Here is a 23,397-nt window from a genome sequence, read left to right as displayed (position 1 = left end):
GTGCATTTTCCTAACATTGTCTTTCAGGCTAGGCTAGTTGTCTTAGACCATGTAGCTACTACAATTTGTCAGACTGTTCTTCCTAATCTTTTTATACTTACATTTTTACATCTTTATATTGCTAGAATAATAGCATTTACACTGTTATCTTCTGTCCTTTTTTTATTAGTACTTTCATTTCCCAAATTATTGGATATTCTTTGTAAAAACTGTTTTAAGTGGTACATATATTCTACTGAATACATATATTCAATACCAAATATATAGATATATGAATATATATATATTCAGTAGAATGTATGTACCATCCATTGTTTAATAATTAGGTTGTTTACATTTTATTTTTCTATTTTTATTGCTAATACAATAAAAATATGGTATCATGGATGGTGCCCCATCTATGTTTTAGGCTTCATGTTATTTTAGCTTATTAGTACATGTGTGTAGTACATAATGTTTACATTTCTTGTGGGACTGTAATTCCTACTTTCCCTTCCCAGCTTCCCCCTTCTCCATCTTGATTCCCTTCCTTTTCCTTTTTGTATATAATGTTTACATTCCTTAAATGGAGTTGGCACATGTATGTAACGTATCAGTTTCTTTTTAAATTCCTTATCTTTTCTTTCCCTCTCACTCCCTCCATCTCTTGATCCTTCTTCTCTTTGAGATTGATCTACCTCTCTAACTTCCTATTATCTATATTTTGTTTAACTCTTTATTTTTACTTTGTTTCTTATACAAGAGAAACAATGTGATATTTAAGCTAGTGTGTCTGATTTACTTCACTGTTATGGTCTTAAGATGCATCCCCTTCCCTCAAATGGCTCAAGTTTATCTTCCGTTATGGCAGAGTAGTACTCCATGGTATACGAATACCACATTCCCTTTATCCATTCATCTGTGGATGGACATACAGGCTGCCTCCAAGATTTACCTATCATGAATGAGGCCTCACATATTTTTTAAATCATGTGTTTTAAAGTCATTATGGTAACATCACCTACTTGGCAAAGTTGGCCAGGTTCTGAATGACCTTGGCAATAAGAGTTAGAGTCCGAGACGTACGGTCATCAGGATACTCCTGCATAAGGTTGAAAAGACTGGGAGACATAATGGCTGGGCAAAGAAAACGGAGAAACAATGAGGCACTAATGAGCCGCTCACTGATGTCTTGCTTGCCTCGGTTCAGGCACTGGTGCTTCCATGATGCAAATACTTCCTTCAACTCACGAGGGAAAACACTGGGGAAGAAAAAAGATACTAAAACCTCTAAATATGAAAGTACTGTAACATATAAAAGCTCAGCTGATCCCACTCTGATTCAGCAAACCTCTGCTCTAGAGCCATGCCATAAGGACCTAATAGACACCTAGGGGGGATGTTCTGCCTAATTCATGTCTGAGGACTGGTGGAAAATTCACAGAAGGCCAGATGGAGACTGGAAACTTAAAGCTATAAAACCCTGGTTTAGTATAAATTTAGTTTTGCAAAGTGGGAAAATGGTATGAGGCTCCTGACTAAACCATCTGGTTTAATATAGCTCATCACAATCTTTCTAAAAATTGTTCATCAAAAATCTTCCAAAATCTCGCTAATTGCAATGGATAGAGCAATGATCAAATTCATGAACGCATTTGTTCAACACTAGTAAATATTTTAGAAAGCTAGAAAAATACTTTGGGAAATAGAGGACGCAGTAGTAACACTATGGGAAAGATGATTTAGTTATCAACTTGGAAGTACTTTTGCTTAGAATGCAGATTTAGATTTTAGACAGGACTATATTAAGGAAACTCAATTTTTCCCCCTAAGTCCCTCCTTTGGGGACAGTCAGATGATGTTTATAAGGAAAAACATTAGTTTCATAATCAAGGGTTCAGCTTGGACACCAGTTTACCAGTAAGAGTTGATGATCTTGCAGAAAGCCAGCTCACAGCACATTTTTAGATTGCTCTGATGGTCGATCAGTTCACTAGATGAACATTTGCTGGGATCTACTTCACAGTTCTCATCTGATTCATACAAAGCTTTGATGAATTCCCCTACGTGAAGAGACAAGATGACAGATAGTGTAACTATAAATAGTGTCTTCCTGAATAGAATAAAAGGATTTTGGCTTTCTGTCATAAAGTATATAATGGGGAACTCTTTTCTCAGACTTGACACAGAGGTGACAAAAAATTGCCCACCAAGTTGGTTCACTGGTTTGGAACCATTAGTTATCATACTCCACAATATCATGTTTATTTTCCTTATTTTGGAAGTAGAATAACAGTAATCACTAACATCATCACTATAGTATTGATAAAACTAGTAACAATGACTTCAAAAATGTAGCATCTTCTATCTTTTACAAACATTTAATTAGCATGAATTTGTAATTTGTTAAAAAGCTCTACCAGGAATACTATTACTATTCTAGTAAAACAAACAACCCAAACTTGTTTGAATAGCTCCTTAAATAAGGTGTTAATATTGATGCCAAACAGTTATAAGTAAGGCTCTGTTGGCTTACCTCTATAGTGGAGATAGTAATTTAGTCTAGTTCAGAATTGTAGCAGATCTCTTTAAATACTTATTTTCCATAGAAATTTACCTGAGAAGTCCTTTCATACAGCCCATCCCTTTAACCACTTAACAGTGAAGTCCGAGTCTCACTTGGGCGGCATGTTTACTTACTGCCTATCCTGAGTGCTGCGTGGGGCAGGTGTCATTTCACCCAGTTGATTCTTGCATTGAATAAACCTGATAAAATCGTCATTTTTATATTTCCTGTTATATTATCTTATAAAAACTAATGAAAATATGCAATTTTTGGTTATCATATGATTTAAATGTATAATAGGACTGGGTGTTTAAGGATATGCTCAATATTCCCTGAAAGAACAAATTAGCACCTTACCCGTTTATTCAACATTATACTTTATGTATCTTCTAATGCTCCATGTTTCATATTGTTTTGGGTTTATTTGTTCACATGTCTGTCTCATTTCTAGGATGAATGTCCTCAGTGGTTAGGAACTGGGTTTTAATCATGTTTAAATTCCTACTCCCTTGAATAGCCCTCACAGCAACAAATATTGATCAGAAATGACAGTATGTAGTTTTTTTTTCTACAGGTCTTTATTAACAAGGAGTGGATCGGTCAAAGATTCTTCTATATCTAGTTATGTTACTAGAGGTCCAGGCTAGTTATAATAGTTTATGAAAGTCAGCAATACTTTCGACAAAATTAAGTAGCAGTAGAAATATGAAACATTTTCCATCAAAACAGTTAGTACTGAAGCAAATGAAAGCTTCTAAAAATAGCTATGACACAGGACAGCACATGATAACTTGGAAGAAACATGTCTGGAGAACAGAAAGTAATGTGGTACACAGAAAAGAAGGAGGTGGATAGAAAAAGTAAGGGCTTTAGAGCCAAAGAGAGCTATGAAATCCTGGATCCAACCATTTAACTGACTTGGGGACCTTGAAAAGTCACTTCACTAGTTATAGCTTCATCTGCCTCATTTATAAAAGTGTTAATAACACCTGTCTTATAGAATTGTGGTGAGGATCAGCAATAATGCACAAAAAGCATTTCATATGGTTTTTTACGCTTAGTAAGAGCTCCATAAGAAAGTATTATTATGAATAAATTATATTACTTTTAAATATTTTTTTATGAGAAACAGCCAGAACTAGAAAAAGCTTACAAATGTTAACCATTTTCACAATGTAAATATTCAACATATTCTCCATGTCTCTTAAGCTATGTGCCTCCATATAATCTATCTCATTTAAAACTGAGCAATCATTGTCAAATATCTATGTTATAATTGACCAGAGTTTAAATTTCTTTCATAACTATTCTGCTTTGTGAGTTCCTTAAGGTTATATCTACTCTAGGGAAATAATACTAATATTAATGGGTAATATTAACAATAAAATACTGCCAGAGTTTAGCAAAATAAGTAACTTCTAGGCCTAGAAATAAATTGTCTATAGAACCAACACTATACTGTCTAAAGTTCTTTTCTGACTATAAGACAATTAAAACCCTCTACAATTCAGAAAATTATTTTCATTTTTGAAATTATAATCTATGTCTGGTGATACAGAATACACCACATTGCAAAGTACAGCTTGCATAGATTTGTATCTGAAAGGTACGTACTTGACCCACACTATCGAGACATATTAAAACCCACCTGAGTTTCCTTCTTTGCCTCTGAAAATAATCAGATCTAAGGGGGTCTTTATTATGTTGTTTAAATATAACCTTATGCCCAGAACCTTCTATGATGTTTCGTGTATGTCATTAATATATTACTACCTAGTATCAAAATTCCATGTGTGGGAATAAGTCAGCAGGTATGGACATAGTATTGCTGAAAGAAATTTTACCCTTATCACTAAGAGTGAAAATCAGGCCTTCGGAGAAATTTCTTTCCTGTATCTCACAGATGGTATTTCATAGGGCACCAACATGAAATCTAATCTCAATTAGATAGGTAAAAGGGGCTAAAAGAGAGAAGATTTAAATCTACATAAACAGACTTTAGGTAGTAAAAGGTGAATTTTTTTCAAGATGAAGACAGGCTAAGAAGAAGGATGATGTCACACAATATGACTGATAACTTTTAAAATCAGTATCTTGGAGAATTCTTTAAGCAGTCTGGAAACAGCATCTATTTTTTGTATAGGCAGTATGGCAGAACTTTAATAGGAGGAAGATACACTACCCTGGCCCTACTCTTATATTACAAGTATGTTAACAGAGTTCTCTGAGGAGTTACCTGAATTTCTTCCAATGCTCACTGAATTAATTTTCATACCTCATTGGGTCATTCAGCTATTTAATTCACTGTCGTATCAAAGGACTTGTATCTACTTTCATTTTGAAAATCTCATTCAGAAATCCTATTTAACACACTTATTTTTAGAATGTGAATATTTGAGCTTAAAGATGTAGGTGATCAACAAATATTCATCTCTATATCCACAGAATGAAGAATCTGAGATGCTTCATTGTTGCTTTTTATAAAATAACAAAAATCACTAAAGCAAACATGACATAATCTATGTCTATAATAAGCTCTTTATGTAAATGAAACTAATAATCTCACTACAGTGAGATGACTCTATGTGAACACGAACATATTGGTCCTATTTCTTGACCGGTCATTTACTTTGCACTCCTTACATTATGATTCTTTTCCTCCTGATGGCACTCTAAAGCACAAGTGATCTTTAAATTGCCAAAGGCAATGGTCATTTTTTCTTGACCTTTTGTCACCCGTGTCCACTTTCTTCTCTCTTGGTGTTAGGGATCAGATCCAGGGCCTCATGCGTGCTAAACATATGTTCTACCATTGAGCTACACCTTCAATCCTTCTGCCTTTTGATATTCTCTTCTCTATTGGTATCTAGGACTCAGATAACCAGAATTCCTGGTTTTCTTTCATGTTTGCATTCTTTCTGATTTCTCTTTTTCCTTTACTCCATAAACCCAGGTACACCGTAAGATGCCCTTGGCTCTACTCTTTTCTTGCTTTGGTAATCCCATAGCCTCATTTAACTCCCTCACATGGGTTACGTTAGTCACAAGTGTCTAAAAGTCAACTAGACAGATGTCTTGGTTTGTTTTCCCACCTAAAACCCCTGAGATCTCCCACCATAAGTTCAAACTGATTATATGTGAGGTAGAAATGTCATTTCCCTTTTTAAAAGCTTACTATTTCTATGGGCCTATTTCTGTTAAGACTCTTATCTTCCTCCTAGTTATTTACAAAGACCCAGAATTCTCTGTAATATTTCGTTCCTCCTACTTTGCCACAAACTGAAAAAGTTGCTGAGTCCTATGTGTTCAACTGTAACATTTCTTATATTCATTTTTTTCTCTATTCTTATTTGCAGGGATTGCCCATCCAGAGTCTCATTATTCCTTGCCTTCCTCATTACAATGGCTTTTATATTAATTTCACTGACAACACTCTACTCAAAACTTCAGGAGTTTTTCAATGATTATTGTAAAATCTAATCCCTAGCCAGGCTCTTAAAAAATTGGTTCCAATTATTTCCTAAACTTTTGTTGTTTTTCACTTATTTCTTTTGCATCCTTTTTCTACTAAAAGGTTTTGCTTGACACATGCCTGGTTTTGTTTATGCTTATGCTTATTGTTTAATTGCCCCCACTACCACGGCCCTTGCCCATTGTCTGTTTTACCATCACCTTTCTACCCTTTAAGCTATGCATACAACACAAGCGTGTTTTGACAGGAAATTCTGTAAGTCTATCAGGCTGGAATTAATTTTTAAAGATTCTTTGAGAAAACACAGGATTTATCTCTTTTTGGTTATAAGGATAATCCTCTTCTACTTCCCTATCGTAAACTCCTTAAGAACAAAAAAAAATCTCTGTAGTCATTCAACGTATCTTTACAGTCTACTTGATTGTCACACATGACTATGAAGCACTAGAAATTTAGCTAGCTCAAAATAAAATGTGTGGTAAGTACAAAATATACACTCGTATTTCAGACTATAAAAAATGAAATATTTCTTTAATAATTCTTATACTGATTAGTTGTTAAGTAATATTTGGATACCCTCAGGTTAAATAAAATACATACACTATTGATTTCACCTTGTTTCTCCTTTAATTTTTATATTATGACTATAAGAAAATTTAAAATTACCTAGTAAATAAATACACAAAATTACATGTGGTTCATATTATGTTTATATAAGACAGTGCTACATGACATTCTGTCTGAAATACAGATAAAGGAGATAAAAGAAATTGTTACTTGCTTCAAGGAACTCAAACCTGCTGTACCATTAAAGTGGCCAGTACAGTGCTTTCTCTATTAATTAATTAATGGCTAAATCTGGAACTGAATTAATGACCAAATCTGGAACTATGGGGAGCCTAGTCTCCACGAACCACTAATAGGACTAAAATTAGTTATGTAAAAAAAGCTCTAGAGACCTTGGAAGGCAGGAATTAGGAGTTGTGGGAACTGGTAAACATTTCTTCACTTTTGATTAGTTTTGTATGCATGATACCAAATGCTAGGTTAAGCTTTTCAAGACTTTAGTAATATATTTATATTATAATATAAATACTCAACAGTCTGGGGGGAAACATGCCACATCAGATCTAGCAGTGATTATTTACTGATACTATTGTATACTCCCTTTACGGAAGCTGTGTATGTTGATGGCCTTTCTGTTTCCACACATACTATAATAAACTATTGCTTTCCCACTGGTGAGTAGTACAGACTATTGCAAGTGAAACTTAAACCCGAGGACTCTAGGAAACTGAACTAAATAACATGGAGAATTTGAGCTCAATTTGTTTGCATGTGAGCATGAAATAAGTTAAAACTGAAAAGGAAAGAAAAGAAAATAGGTATTTTCCTCTTTCATACCCAGTGCATCATGAAGATATTGTTGTCCCACCAACTTGAGGTATTCTTCAATGGATTTTGTGGCAATGGTGTTCTCTCTGAAGATCAAGACATCATGTTCTCCACAACGGTCCACTTCAGACATCACCAAGTCAGTCAGAAAATCCTGGTAGAATAATGTTCAATCAAGCAGAAATACACTGAATATACTGAAATATCAAATATCCTGCTGCTTGAAGAGTTCAGAATGCTGCTTCAAAAGTTAGGCTACCAAATTCAATTGGAAAGAAAAAAGGCAGCCAAGATAAAAATCCTATGCGTCACTACCCCTAAGTTTAAAATTCCTTCAAAAGTTTTTCACTGTACTTTTGAAAAAGGGCATAATTCCGATTGCAGCCTCTGATCTCTAGATTTCCTGATGTCTGTTTAACTTTTCAGCCTCATCTATATGTTCTTGCTGCATTCTGCTTCAGCCTTTGCCCCCACCCCCTTTCACACCAACCACTTTCTATATACAATGTCCTCTCTCCAGCACAAAGCCCTTTGCAAATGCTGCTCAGTTCTGCCCCACTCCACCCTTACTCCTACTCCCAGTGTCAGGGAACTAATTCCTGGGATCGCTGGGCTCTTTGCTCAAGTATCATTTCCTCAGCAAAGTCCTCTCTGACCAACACTGCCCCAAAACTCCACACATCAGGTCTGTTTGCTCCATGCTCCAATAATACCAAGTATCTTTTTATCCTTTACACTTCTCACTGCAATCACACATTTATTCTGCTAATCTTTTGATTCATGTGTTTTCCTCAGAAAATTGCAAGTCCTACAGGGCTAAGGAATATCAATTTTTGATTAACAACGTATCTCTAGCACCTAACAATCTCTGGCATATATTAATATTCAATACAGAACAGTTACAAATTGCCTTATAGTATCAACATTAAATTTTTAAAACTTATCATTTGAAGTTATTTTCAAGGCTGACTACCATCTGTCTGTCTGTCCATTCACTCATCTATTCATCCATTTACGCATCCATCCATGGAGAAGAAAATCATCTAAGGAGAAATAAAGCCCTGAAGAAACAGCCCCTTCATTCCTCAATGGTCATAAAAGAACTTGATGTAAAATTCAATGATTCTTGTTGTTTGGTTTGAAATGTAATAGCATTATATATTTTGAATATTATATATTGACTGGATATTCTAAGGGCTCCAAAAACCAAAACAGAGATAATGTGCAGATTCATTTTTACATACTTTACACTTACACATTTAATACACTAACAGGACTTCCATTGGAGCAGCTCAATAGTCTAACAGAGTTGTGGACCTAGAAATCATTATTAAAACTTTTGGTAATGGCAACATTTTTTGTCTTGATTTAGATGGTGGTTTCAACAGGTACATCATCTGTCAAAACTTACAGAACCTCACTTTTCATGGCTATAGTATATTGTAAGTAAACTGTATGTTAATCAATTGAAGTGTTTCAATAAAATCTTATGGACACCTCGAATCTGCAGCAACTGAAAGCAGAAAGAACATACCCGCAAAATTTCAAAGATGGGACTCAAAATTTCAATCATATTTTTCTCAACTCTTAAGCTTTTTGAATGACAGTTCAAGATTATTTTCAGTAAATTGAAGCACAAAAATTATAATCAATATGAAGGCAGCTAGATAAGGGAACAAATAGCTAATATGTTGCTATATTGTGATTTATATCAAGAAATTTTAATAGCACTTTATTTTTTAGTTATAAATAAATTATTCTATTTGTGAACATCTCTGGATCTGAAGTTCAATTTTACTGTGACCAGCTGGCTTACAATATACTGGAGACTCAGCTAAGTGAATAAGCCCCATAGGTCAAAGATTCCATCATCAACTGGTGGTTGGTCTTTCTACAATCAGCACATTTCTCTTTTTTTTGTCTTCCTGAGTTTTTACTTTCATTCAGGATGAAATGATATAAGACTATCATGAAACAACTACCAATTGTATAACATCCCTTGGTATTTTTACTCCAAATATAGATTTTAACCTCATGAGAGATCATGCTAATACTCAGCATGTTTCTTGAATCCCTCCTTCTGTGTCATTGGTTCATCTTAAAATATAGTGAGGAAGAAAACCATCATACAATACCCTAGAACAATGGTAGGAACCTATGGCATGCACAGTACACTGGGCTGTTGGTCTATCACTGAAAGTTCTAAAAGGTTCACCATCACTGCCCTAGAATTAAAAGAATTTGAATACAATGTGGGGTTAACATATCAATCCTACCATTTATTTTATCAAATAATAAAGAGATGGTTGTGATATCTATCTTTTATGTAGGTAGACTTGCAATGAATATTGGTTTCTCCATCTTACTTCTTTAGGGTTTTTTTTGGGCAGGTGGAGACAAAGTATCACTATGTAGTTCAGGCTGGCCTTGAGCTCACTATGTAGCACAGGCTGGTCTGGAACTCTCAGTGATCCTTTTGCCTCAGCTTTCCAACTGCTGGAATTACCAGTGTGCACTACCAAACCCAGCCACTTCTTTAGCTTCATAATCCTCATCTCTTCTGGGTCTGCTAATAGACTTCCCTCTTAACTCTTTCTTCTTCCTGTGACCAAAAGCACAGTGCATTTCTCTAATTTGGATCTCCACAGTATTCATATCTTTTTTCTTTGTAAAAGACAAGGAAGCTTCCAGGTAACACAACCCCTTCTTCCACTTACCTTGGCTCTGCCAGTACTTTGAAGAATATGCACTAAGGCACAAGCCAACTCCTCTTTATTTCTCACACTAATTACTGGCTCAAGGACAGAACATAGCATGGTATAGTTGCTGGTGACAAATTCTGCAAATTCTTTGTATTGCTCCATAGGCAGAATGGTGATAGTTTGGAACCGTGACTTAATCCGAATAGAAGGTCCTCCTGTCTTCCCTTTGTTCGGTGTAGGTGTACTCACTGGATACCACTTTTCTACAAATTGGCGACCAGTAACACTGGCAGTGGGGATGTTGACTAGCCCTACATAATTATTCTTGTCCTTTTTCTTCTTTTTTTCCACATCCTTATAAATGTGAACTGTGATGCTATGAAGAGGTGGAAGGCTATAGAATTCAAAATGTTCACCCCAGAAAATATTGTCTGCTTTGGTCTTGCTGGTTGTACGAGCAAAGAGGGTATCATCAAGGCACAGTTCACAGAAATATTTCTTTTTAGGGGCAAGGTCCTTGGCTTCAATGATCCATAAACGGAGAACATTTTCAGCTCTTCTGCAATTGTCCTACAAAGAGGCAACACAGGTGAATTTGACAGCCAGCATTCTAGAAGGAGAACATTTCCACTTAAAGTGATGCTGATTATGTACCACACAAAAGGGAGTCAATGCATAATGAAAAGGGTTAGATATTTTATTGTTTAGGATAATAGCAAGGTCTAAATAAGAATCTTAGAGAACCACATACATTCTATTTTACTTGGGTGGAAATACCATCTTGTAATAGTTGGAGTAAATCTTCCCATAGCAACTGCAATAGTTTTCTACAAGTATAAGAGATAGGCAGGTAAAAAACTTGTGTTCTAGCCCCCTTTCTATCATGTACTAGTTTCTGACATGTATAAGTCATTTGAATTTTCTGAGTCTTTTTATCCACACTGGTAAATTCATAGTAAAATCCACAGTGAGATTATTTTTAGTATAATTGTATATGTATTTTAAAACTGGTATGCTCTTTAAAAATTAGGATATTACTACATTTACTTTCTATTAATTTACGCTTGGCAAAGTGATACGTTTTTAGATACTCAAAGCCACTATTACCTTATTTGGTTGAACTGTCCTTCGAAGGTTTTCCATCCACTTATCTCTCTCTGAAGCTGAGTTACAGCTGAAACATTTACTTCCACTTAAATAGGTGACCTTCAACATAAAGATTAGAAATAAAGAAAAGGAAATATAAGATTTGGGGGCTTTATCTTCTTTATCATTTAAGACTTAGGGATATATTATCAACCCAAATCATACTAAATGAATCTAAAATGATTTTAGTTTTGTGATAGCTAAATCTACCCCTGCTTTTTCATTTTCTTCTCTATATAGCATACATTTTCATTTCCAGGTATGCGAATAAAGGCCACTTAGAAGTCAGCTGGTTTATGATGCAGAAAAATCAAAATTAAACACCTTTCAGGCCACATCTTAAATTAACTGCAAACTCAATTCTGAATTAATAAAAAATGACCAAAAATGGAAGAGAGTTTCTAAAAAAGATTCCTCAAGACTGCCTTCATTATAATATTAGAGAAGGCTGCTAAAAGAAATTGAAAAGAGTTCACAGTACTGAATTACTGTCTTTGGAATTCATCTCCCCATTAGGCAACTGCCCTGTTGATTAACAGTCATTTATTAGGTTAGCCTGATCACTGATATTACTATCCTTTATAAACGAAACATGACGCTAGTGTGTAACACTGGGCTCAATATGTAGTCTACTCAATTCTGTTCCACAAATAAGGAAAGTGATTTTTATTAAAAAGAATACCAATAATGACCTGCCGAAATTGCCAAAGTCTACTCATGTATTAAATCAATCTCGGGTCATAATCCAATAAACCAGCCAGGCGTGGCAGTGCATGCCTGTAATCCTAGTACTTTGGAGGCTGAGGCAGAAAGACTGCCATGAGTTTGAGGCCAGCCTAAGCTATATAAGTGAGTTCAAGGTCAGCCTGAATGACACAGCGAGACCTTGTCTCAAAAAAAAAAAAAAAAAAAAAATCCAACAAACCAGAACAGATTATATACTTTGTCCAGTATGGAAGCTACTAGTCTTATGTGGCTAGTGAGTACTTGAAATGTGGCTAATCCAAATTGAGATGTGCTGTAAATGTTGCTTTGAATATTTAGTATTAAAAATGCAAAATACTGATAATTTTTATATTACATGTTGAAGCATTTGGGTTAAAAATTTCATATATGGATTGCATTACATTTCTGGAACCAAATTATAACACCTCGCATAGTACTCTTTCCTAGCCTCTAATCCTAGTCATTATTTGCACACAGGTGTGGCTTTCAAATGTAACTTGTAAATAGCCTATTGTGTACATTTAATTAAGGAGGGAGTAATGACCTTACAAAAAGTGATACCCATAATTTTCTGGTAAAGGACAACTTGTTCATTCAAGAAATTAGACACCTGTAATGCATTATGGGCCAGGATAGGTACAGGGATTACAGAAATAAAGAAGACATGATCTGCTCTAGCTTTAGTCAGAAAATTATCCTTTGGGTTTATTTCTCAAAACAGTGTTAAAATTAGGGAATTAGAGGTTCACTAGAAAAATAATAACATATTACAAAGTGAGTGATATCACTTATCAATACCAAAAATTTAACATATTACTAAGTCATTGTTAGTTTGCACCTCTGCTGACAATATAGTAAGTATCTATTTTGGGGGGAGAGCACACAAGGCCAAAGAAATGAGATGCTATCATTAATAACTCTGATTACAAATATAGTCAGAGTAATTACATTTAAATGAAGTATTATATACTGTATTATATTAACTATATTTAAATATAATTAGATTTAACATTTCCCCTATATTTTTCAGCAAGTGAAAACCAGTTTAAGATAATGAAACTGGCAATGTAACAGTAACAAAATCACCAAATTACTTGAAACAGAAACCTTGGCAACTACTCTCTTCTTTCTACATTTGTTACCTCAAAGCAGAAGTCTTGTCCAAGGATGCTACTATGGAGTGGTTTCACTGACACAGGCTCCCCTCTACCAAGATCCAGACATTCCACTGCACTGCATGGGCTGAGCAAGGATTCATGGGAACGTGATTCTTTTAATTTAGGCAGCCCACGAGACCTACAAATTGAAGATACTTAAGGTAGTGTTACCTTGGCCAACAAGGAAATGAAGGGCTAATGCAGTGGAGGACAACAACAAATGCATAAATGCCTATTGTAAAAAATAAATGAACTAATTAATAATCTATAATAATAGCAACTATAGTCACATGACATATCAACTATACACATACACATATGTGAACACAATTTTTTTGAACACAGCATAAAAACAATAATTTTTACTCAAGGGAGTGCAAAACTCCTCTACAAACATTATTTTAGCATCATTCCTACACTGGAAGATGGAAAAATATATACTACAGTATTCAGGCTTATCTTACGTATCCCTTTTTATGCAAACATATCATCAAAGGACATGTTATTTCTTATTTTGTTTATGTGACAGCCTTATCTTCATATCACTGACAAAATAATAGTGGCTAAATTCTCATTTTGTTTCTTTCTGTACAGACAGAAAACACACATACAGTCAAACCCAAACTTTTTATCACAAGACTGCCTTATTATGGAATTCAGTATAATATGAATAAAGAATAAAATGCCTTGAAGAAACTCATCATGAAAAAAAAAGCCAAATTCTCAAAGAGAACAGGTCTTTGTCAACACTGTTCAAGTCAGCATCTGGCTGATTTTATTTCCTAGTTGTTCAAAAAGAATGCTGGGAATCATGACTCTTGTCACTTCAGAAGTTAATGCTTCACTGCCTTCCTCTTGAAAGAATTAACATAATGTTCTTAAATCCACACCTGGATGGCTATGCACTTTTACTCAGTAATTGCAGTATTTACAGACTGAAACACCCATGGTTAAATACATGTACTTCAGGAAGTATTTATAAAGGATAAAAAGAAATGTCTGTGTAAAGACATTTATTATTATAAAATACATTAAATAAGCAGCTTCAATCATTTCCTTGAAGTAACTAGGATAACATTAAAAGGGACTGAAATACTTAATGCCAGAGTAATATTCAATTAAGTTATAAAGTAATAAGATACAGAAAAATAACACTAAAGACTGCTCTCTCTTTGGTTTTCATTCTAATATTGTTTAATTAAACGCTATAAAAAAAAGAAACATTTTAAGCAATAAGGCTTCTGTTCCTCCTTACACACACACACACACACACACACACACACAATCAACTTCATGTAAAGTTTTTAAAAATGTGCATTCTAATATTTAGCAATTTTAAAGTACAAAAGTCAACACATATTTTCATTGATAATGCAAAATATGCACAGAAAGGATAAATGTCACCTAATGTTTTTATACATAAAAATATGTCAATGTACCAGCTCATTATTTACTTCCCTTTGTAATTCTAGGTAAGACAATATTTTGCAGTCACATGCAGCAAATATAGCATATCAATAACAAATAACAAAATGCTAGATTTTTGACTTTTAATTATACAACCTGAGGGAAGGGATACTATAATCTTTCTCAAACAAATATAAAACAATTCTAGCTCATCTTTCTCAACTGTTGCTGGAAAGAAAAGCCATGCTCTGGGGTGAGCCTCTCACCAAGAAAGATTAAGGTATTAAAAATAGAAGGAGGTAGACAAAAGGTTTACTTTCACTTCTTAAATCATCTAGGAAAAATTTCTAAAGTATAAATTAATTTTATTTCAAACAAAATAAATGTCTACCTACATGAAGCAACTGTACAGCCAGCTGGCAGTGCAACCCCAAATCATAGCGGTGCCACATATTCCGGTATAGCAAGTCAGTTTCTGAACTACATCTCAGAAAGCAACTCTCTTTTTAGACGACAGGAACCAATAGAAAATGGTTTCTTTGCTGGTTTTGGTTAATGATACTATCTTTGAGTAAATGCTTTCCAGGTGTTATTCAAGTCTTCAATAGAAACGCAATAGAACAAGAAGTCATCTTCACCCAAACCCTGCAAGACAGCTACTCCGTCTTCTCTTCCTTCAGGCTGCATCTAGCCCCTCAGGTAACACAAACAAGGTTCCTGGGCTCTAGGCTGGGTCTGTTGCCATGGTGCTACACCTATAAGGAGATTAGAGCTGGAAGGCAGCAGGGAAAAGCGGCTGCGTGAAGGACTGGGGCATGCTTTGTAAACACTGAAAACAAGGCAAAGCTGACCACTCAAAATGGAAAGGAAGGACTGGTGAGGCTCCTATGCATTTTTATTAGGGGTTCTCAGTCAAAGGCTATAGAAAAGAAACCGAGACAACTCTGGTATTGGAGGAAAATCTCACTAAAAACTCCACTAGGGACAAATCTTAGATGCTTTAGCTTGCTTCAGTGTATGATTCCCACCCTCCCACTAGAAAGAATTTCCCACATTGCACCCTGCGAACGAAATCTTTCTTTCACATCTGTGTTTCCTTTTCTGTACTTGCCCTCATTTAATGCTTCTAGGTATTATTTTGCACAAATGCATTGGGTCTTAATAGCTTTTCATGCTTTGGTGAATGTTTGATAAAATTCTTTTTTCATATTAAATATATAACTAAGCCATCTGCAATTATAATTCAAAACTCTTCCTAGTTATTGAAATTTCAATTAGTTCAGAATCTCCCATTGTTCAATATATGTATATAGAGCGACATGAATTGAAAGCCAAAGTCACTAACGTTCAACATTACTACTGACGAAATAAGAAAGCCCTTCCTGTATCTGGAAGACAGTGTCTCTGAGAAGACAGAAGTAATTCCCAGAGAGGCATGATTACAGTAAACAGGAAGATCAAACAGCCTGGGAATGTCTCGGGGAGGAGGGAGGCATTATCTGTGCAAGTATTTTGATATAATAGCATTAGTAACCCCAAGTCTCCTCTAAACCATGTTTACCTCCTTCTGTACTTTCACATGAATTGATTTTTCTGAGATCTACTAACTGCAGAGTTTTAGCAGCCCTGTGGCACCACAGTTTACTCCTCTAATGGAAAGCAAAATGTGAATTTATTGGGAAAATAATGAGTTTAGAACGACTTTTCCCGGTCCAATCTGACAATAGTGTTCATCAAGAAATTTAATTCTACCCCAAAAGTGGATGCTGTGAGTCCCTTGACTACTGGCCAGGCTCTCTTCCTGACTGCTCCCCTGACTGCCCCCTCCCCGTACCATCAGCTCAACAACATGTACGAATAATTTAGAGCTCTACTATGGTGACTTTTTTATTTAATTGGGAAACTACTTTCCAGAGGGCAATTGTACTTCTAATTAAGGGACACTATATTCTTCACATTTCTGTTTTAAAGTCAGAAGACAATTTTGATTTCTATGTAAACTCTAGCAAGGTAAGCATTAAAAATCTGATTGCTTTTCTGATCAAGATTACCTGCTACTTCTGACCTATTTAAGAGCTAACTACAAGGCAAAAGAACCTCTCTCTGTTCCACAGCCAATGAGTATTACATTGCTTTACCCTCCATCCTTACGTGAAATGAGTTTTAAAAGACAGAAGTGAAGGTATGGGGGAATGGGGAGCCAACACACATGACAGCAGATATACTGATGGAGGACAGAAAAAAAAAAGAGGAGTAAAAGAACTCTGATTAGAACAATTTCAAGTAAAACACAGCTGGATTTCTCAGCTTACCCATCCAATTTTTTTTTAAAAAGCCACATTTTCCCCACAGCTCCAATGGTGCTTGGCTGTGCTAGCTCAATCTACCACATGTTTAAAGATTCAGTTCCAAATTTAGAGACTGGGAAACTTTTAATTAAAATGCTTATTGCCACACAAAATCTTGGACTCCAGTGCAGGTGAGTTTCTGCTTGGCTTGGCAGTTACGACTCCCGACAGCTTCACCGAATTCTTGAAGAGACAGCTCAGCCAGTAAGCTTGCCGCAGCAATACACCTATATTTTAACCAGTATTCACTCCTAAGGCACCCACTGTGTTTGAAAATTTCCCAGGTGGTCATTAGAAACATTTAGTACCCTAATACTGTACCAACAAACACAGATAGTCTAATGAGTCTTTAAAAAAAATAATTATCTCATTTTGGGGAAAATGTATTTTTTTGTCTCATTTTTTTGGTTTGTTTCCCAATGAGGTATTTTGTGAAAACATTCAAAATTTTAAAACAATTTTAAAGGTTTCCCTCCTTCAACTAGAGCATATTCATCAGAGTTCTACTTGTGTACTAAAAAAAACCTCAAACAAAAAACAAACAAACCAGTGTCTTCCCTAAGGATCCTGACAGTTCTTGGTGTACTGATTACTTGGTGCAGGAAAAGTCAGCCCCGGAAACCTGTGTTACTTGTTGATTTGTATGTTAGCTTAAAAGCACACATCACACATAAAGCTATTTATGGGAGCACAGTATATACTGCAGATCCTCCTTCTCCCTGCTCTCAGTCTCCAGACAGCCCAGCTATAAGCCAAGCTGCTAAGGACAAATAAGGATATTTGTCAGCCTGAGATATCATTTAAAATGAACAAACTCTGGTAAGGAAATTCATTAGCATAGAAAAAAAGATGGCATTTTCATGTACTTTGATACATACATGTGATGAAGGTTGACACAGAAAAAAAGACTATAAATATTTAAACATGTTTTGGGGGATAGAAAATTCAACTTGTCTCAATTTAATAGACACTATGGAACAATCTCTTTACAAAAAACTGTACCATGTTACAATATTTTGTCCTTAAGTGATGAATGGAGTAAAATCGCCTAGTACTTACTTAACAAATTAAATATAAACATAACTATGTTGAATTAATAACACATGACACTAAACCAAACTACACTCATAATCCAACCCAGTTAACATACTAGCTAAAAATGAGTGGCAAGACTAATGTATTTTTCTCTTTTATCAAATTTAGTTGCTAGATTTTTAGTCTTACTATTACTTTACAATTGAGGTTTAGAGTGAACGAAAACTAGAAGGGGAAGGAACTGATGAAGCTGAATCACGTCTACTTCTTAATCACTATCAAACTCATGACTATCTGTTTTCCCACTAGTTCTATTTGGTTGAATAGATATATAGGTATGCATTAATCTATTCATCTGCCCAATATTACTTGGTATCCATTATGTGTAGGGGATAACTAGAGCTAGGTGCGTGGAATATAATGATGAGAAGAAAGGCATGGTCCTTGTCCTCACGTACAACTACAATCTAGTGAGTTAACATTCCATTATAATAGGATGCGAGTAGACTCAGGGAAAAAATGCAAAGGAGACCCACTGAGCTTTTAGTGGGGGACCTTAAATTGGGCGTTCAGAAAAGGATTCTTGCAGAAAAAAGCAATGTGAAGTTATGACCTTTGAGAGGGGTGGATTTCAGGATATGTGCATGTTAGGCCAAGAGATCTAGAGGGGATGGATGGCACATGAGACCTGCAGTGCCAGTATGAAAGAAAGACTGGGAGGTTGCGACACTGAAAGCAGTTCAGCGGGGTAGCTCTGAGGTAGTGTGGATGCAGTGGGGGGAGGTGGGTGGGAGAAAGCGGGCTGGTGAATAATGAGGCCTGAGAGAGATCGTGATGGGACTTGTATTTATGTGTGGCGTTTTCAATTTGACCACCAGACCAGCGAGTAGACACAGGACGGGTTTGGGTAGTAGGTAGGAAAGGGAGAATGACATGATCAGATATGTCTTAGCAAGACTCCTGGTGCTAAATGTGGAGAGAGATACTTTGGGAGGCTAAGGCAGGAGGATCACAAGTTTGAGACAAGCCTGGGCAACTTCACTAGATCCTCTCTCAAAAAATTTTTTTAAAAAGGGTGGCACTGGGATGTATAGTTCAGTGAAATGACCCTGTGTTCAATCCTTACTACCATGGGGGAAGTGTATGGGTATGTTTGTGTGTGTGGGGGAAGTGGAGAAAGAGAGGGTTAAACAATAAAGTGATAATTTCCTTTGGTAAAAAAATTCCAAGAGTAAGGCAGATGATGAACAAATATAAGGGTTCCACTTCCAATCTCCGATAAAAAACGCCATTAACAATTTTTGTGACATTTCCTAAAAACGTTTTTACATAGGAAGCTATAGATACATAAAAATAATTACATGAATTATAGAAATATATGTTAATATGTATTTAAAACACATATATATGAACAAATATATGATATATTTATGCATTATATATACTGGTATTTATCACAAATTGGATTTTATCATAATTAAAAAGAGCATATTTTCAAGTTAGTATTCATTTACATAGACATATAGGAGTTTATCCCGGATAGCCGTTTACGTTTTTCCTTTACTAAGATATAAAGATTACCTCAGTACATATATCTTTATGCACATATGCATGTATTCGTGTTTAAATTTTCAGATGTGAAACTGCTAGATCAAAGGGGACACACATTAAAAACATTAATATTGCTAAATTATTCACCATAAAATATAGTATCAATCTGAACTTCTAACAGTGGACTTTTTACACGCTATCATTAAAATGAATTTCAAAATTCTCTGTTGGTATTACTGGCAAAAATGTGCTTTTATAATTGCGTTAGTTTGCATTTTTGTATTATTAGGGTAAGGACATTTGTATGTGTTTACTGGCAATCTTGATGCCCTTTCATAGAATTGTGAACTGCTGTTTTATGTTCCTAAACCAGTTTTCTAAATGTTGAACTTAACTGATATGTAAACACTTTTTCCTCTATTAAGTAAGCTAGTCCTTTTCTGTCATATTTCTAATTATTTTCCCTACTTTATGCTTACAAGTTCATTTCAAGATTGTTAGAAACTGTATTTTCTTTCAACTATATTTTCTTTCTGTACTCTTATTTTCATTTGTAATCTAAACCACTTGGATGTTTTTTGGGGAAGGGAGAAGTGAAAGGCATATGATAGGGACTCATCTTTATAGATTTAAAATTGTGAAAATATTATGACTATACACTGACTCATTACTTTTGTGTAGTACTCTGTTCTTATTAAGACTTGTGGTGAGTGTGTGTGTGATGCTTGCCTTTGTTTTTCCTTCATTATTTTGTCAGCAAGTTAGGATTCCTATCAACATATGGAACAAAGAACATAATGGAAAAGGCACTTGAAGTTAAAAGCCCTACATATTTACAAGCCACTTACCATGTGACAGGAGGCAATAATTTAGTTGTTATGAATCTTAGTGATCTCATTTGTAAAATGTGGACAGTGATTTCCTGCACCTCACATAGTGTGAAAATCAAATGCAATAATATCTGATTTTACATCCACTGCATAAGCTGCAGTGCCACTTGAATATGAGGGGTTATGATCACAGAAGCTTTAACATAGTGTTATGACATTTTATGTAAATAGAGATTGAATTTTATTATTTTTACTGGAGATTGAATAAGCATGTGCTCTACCACTGACTGAGTTACACCTCGACAAGAAAGCTACATTTGGTACTGAGAATCAAACTCAGGACCTTATGCTTGTCAGGCAAGCACTGTGCTGCTGAGCTAAATCCCTGGCAAGAAAGCTATTTTATTTTTAAAAATTTTTTATTTTTTTTGGTTTTTTTCCGGTACCGGGAATGGAACTCACGACCTGGCACCTGCCAGGCAGGCGCTGTGCCACTGAGCTAAATCCCCAGCCCCAAGAAAGCTATTTTAAAATATATTTTTAATGAAAGAACATGAAGATAAAGAAATAAATGCATCAAAATATTTTTTTCTATTAAAACATTCTAATGAATTTAAAACTATCATGATATAATTAGAAAATTCAATTGACTTCAGATCATAAAACTACAGGATCCTGAGCTGGCCCATGGCAGTAAACCTGGTGAAGAAAACCCAACAATCTATAGCTAGACTGTATTGATTAATTAATGGCTTGGAGTCCAATCATTTCTGAGAAGTTGTCATTATAATCAAGGATATAGCATTGAAAAGGGCTGTTCTTTATTAGACATCAGTTCTGATTCTTCTTTTCTGTTTCAGCTAACATTTACTGAGCTCTTTAACAGGACAGACATTCTGTGAAGACATGGAGATATAAAGATTGTACCCTTGAAGAGCTTCAAATTTGCTGCAGTAATCAGAAATATGAAAAGATCAAATTCAACAGAAAGCACTTAGTCTTATAATAAGGAACATACAGTTGGCCCTGGGTGGGAAGTTGGGTATGAATTTAGTTTAGGGTAATGTTTTGAAGAACACAAAAAAGTCAGGGGCCATATGACTCCTAGCTTGGGTATTGTTACACCTTTATGATTTAGAAGTAAGCATGAAAAGGATAGGGTGTATGGATAGGGAATGGCATTTGGGAGAAGAGACAAGAAGATCAAAAGCTAAGAAAGATGGTACTATGTAAGTACTATTAATGAAAAGCTTGGTAGTATTGGTAGAAAATAACACTGAAAGTTGCGAAGGGCTTGGCCAAATTGTTGCATTTTGTATATTATGCTAATGATTAGAGATTTATAAAGGTGTTATATACATGTGATATTACAATTGATATGTCAATTGAGACACCTAGATAAAACATGATTTATGCCAAAGTGAAGTATGAGACAAACAGCAGCATTTGTAGAAGAAATGTTTTGGAACTAGTTCCAACATCTTCAACCTTCACTTAGATGAAGACTGTAAAAATGGCCACAGAGAGTAGTGAAATAATTTTGTGAGTGATAATATTGTAGACAGCAGTGAGGCTCAATCCTCCATTCCCTACAATGGATAAATAGGGGCAGGAGATACACAGAGGGTGGAGTCTGATTCTATCTGGGAAATGCAGTGACAAAAAAATGACCAAGTGTGTGTAAGAGAGTGTGCTGATGCTTTGGGATTAGCCTGCACTCCTGAAAGTTGTTAGGGAAAAGGATGACAGGTGCTTCTTGTGGACCAGAGCGCAGGTAAAGGGACCAGAGAAACAAGAACTTCTCAGAAAGGAGTTGAAAATTAGCATCTTGAATATAAGTGAATCTGCCAAAATCAATAAAGCCAAAAGTGGGAGGCTCTGAAGGATTTTCCAGAGCATTTCATAAGGGAAAAGGTAGCTTTAAACACCTGCCAGGCTCAGAGAGAATAATAAAAGGTTAAGATAGTACTAGAACTTTCTTACCTGTGCAGGATTGTTTTTTTTGAAAGGTGTTTAGAGGTAAGAAAATTCTATTCCATATCCTGTCTTTACTTCAAGTCTTTGGTAAATTTAAATAGTGCTTTCAAATATGGTTGGCAACCTGACAGGCATTTAGAATTTTGGGATGCCTGGCAACATGGTATGACCACTGTTTTTCACTATTTCTTAGTTTTGAGTGCATCTGAACAACAACAAAAAAGCAAAGCTATCACAGTCTTATGTCCTAATACTCTTCCACATATATGGTTTCAACACAAAAAATACTGCCAACATTGATTCTAGGAAATAATTTTACTCGCATTTATCTGATCAGACGGCTTTGAAACAATGATAACTTTGTGGCATGCTAACAATTTTGTCTCTAAAATGTTCTTCTGTCTTGTCTTTCCCTCTCTGATTCCACAGCCATTAACTTCCTTTGAGCCTTATTACAAAGTACCATGATTTTATGCTAGCTGGTTCCCCACACTTAGCCTCTGCAGACTAAGTGATCCGAAATTTCATATTCCATGTTATTAAATATGTCACCTACAGAAGAATTCCGATCATGTCATTTTAGTGCTCATATAAAGATAAGATACCCTATTGTTATAAGCTACAATCCAAATTCCTTAGTTTGACATTCAAGAACTGCCCTGGGTATGGAATATTGAGTTGGAAATAATTTCATTCATAAATTTCAAGATTTTTTTAATGACTTCTGGTTTTTAAAATTTCTCTGAAAATTCCAAAGCCACGTTCCATTTTACTTCCTATACAAATGCACATTCTCTTTTGCATGTAACTTGTTTCTTTCTCTCTAGAAACTTTACAAAAAATATTTTTAACCTGAGTGATCTGTTATTTTGTGATGATATAAATTCATATGTGTTGAGGGATTTTTTTTTTTTAATGCACTATCTTGGGAATTTGGCGGCCTTTCCAATCTGGACATTTATGTTTTCTTGCGTGGGAAGATTTTCTTGTATTATTTTACTGACAATTTCCTCCTCAAAGTTTTTCTTTGTTCTCCTTCCCAGAATCCTCTAAGCTGATTCTTTCACTTTCTATTCCGTTTTTTTGGGACTTGACTTTAGCTTTTA

The 23,397-nt window shown here is 35.2% G+C and overlaps 1 protein-coding gene across 10 annotated transcripts in view; it reads right to left on the bottom strand.

The window, feature by feature from the left end:
- Positions 1-23,397, bottom strand: part of Rasal2 (RAS protein activator like 2) — a 302,028-nt gene that overhangs the window by 28,458 nt on the left and 250,173 nt on the right. For all 10 annotated transcript variants that reach the window (XM_013521043.1, XM_005374927.2, XM_005374926.2 and 7 more), the window contains 6 exons: positions 13,129-13,282; positions 11,222-11,320; positions 10,130-10,684; positions 7,422-7,566; positions 1,898-2,042; positions 1,005-1,241 (listed from right to left, as the gene is read on the bottom strand). In XM_013521043.1, coding sequence (XP_013376497.1) covers positions 1,005-1,241; positions 1,898-2,042; positions 7,422-7,566; positions 10,130-10,684; positions 11,222-11,320; positions 13,129-13,282 — 1,335 coding nt within the window. The remainder of the gene's footprint in view (positions 1-1,004; positions 1,242-1,897; positions 2,043-7,421; positions 7,567-10,129; positions 10,685-11,221; positions 11,321-13,128; positions 13,283-23,397) is intronic.

This window comes from Chinchilla lanigera, unplaced genomic scaffold (genome assembly GCF_000276665.1).
Source record: "Chinchilla lanigera isolate Chin_1 unplaced genomic scaffold, ChiLan1.0 scaffold00005, whole genome shotgun sequence".
Classification (NCBI taxonomy): Eukaryota; Metazoa; Chordata; class Mammalia; order Rodentia; family Chinchillidae; genus Chinchilla; species Chinchilla lanigera.
The sequence above is the reverse complement of the archived record's forward strand: the minus strand, read 5'-3'. Positions and strand labels throughout refer to the sequence as shown.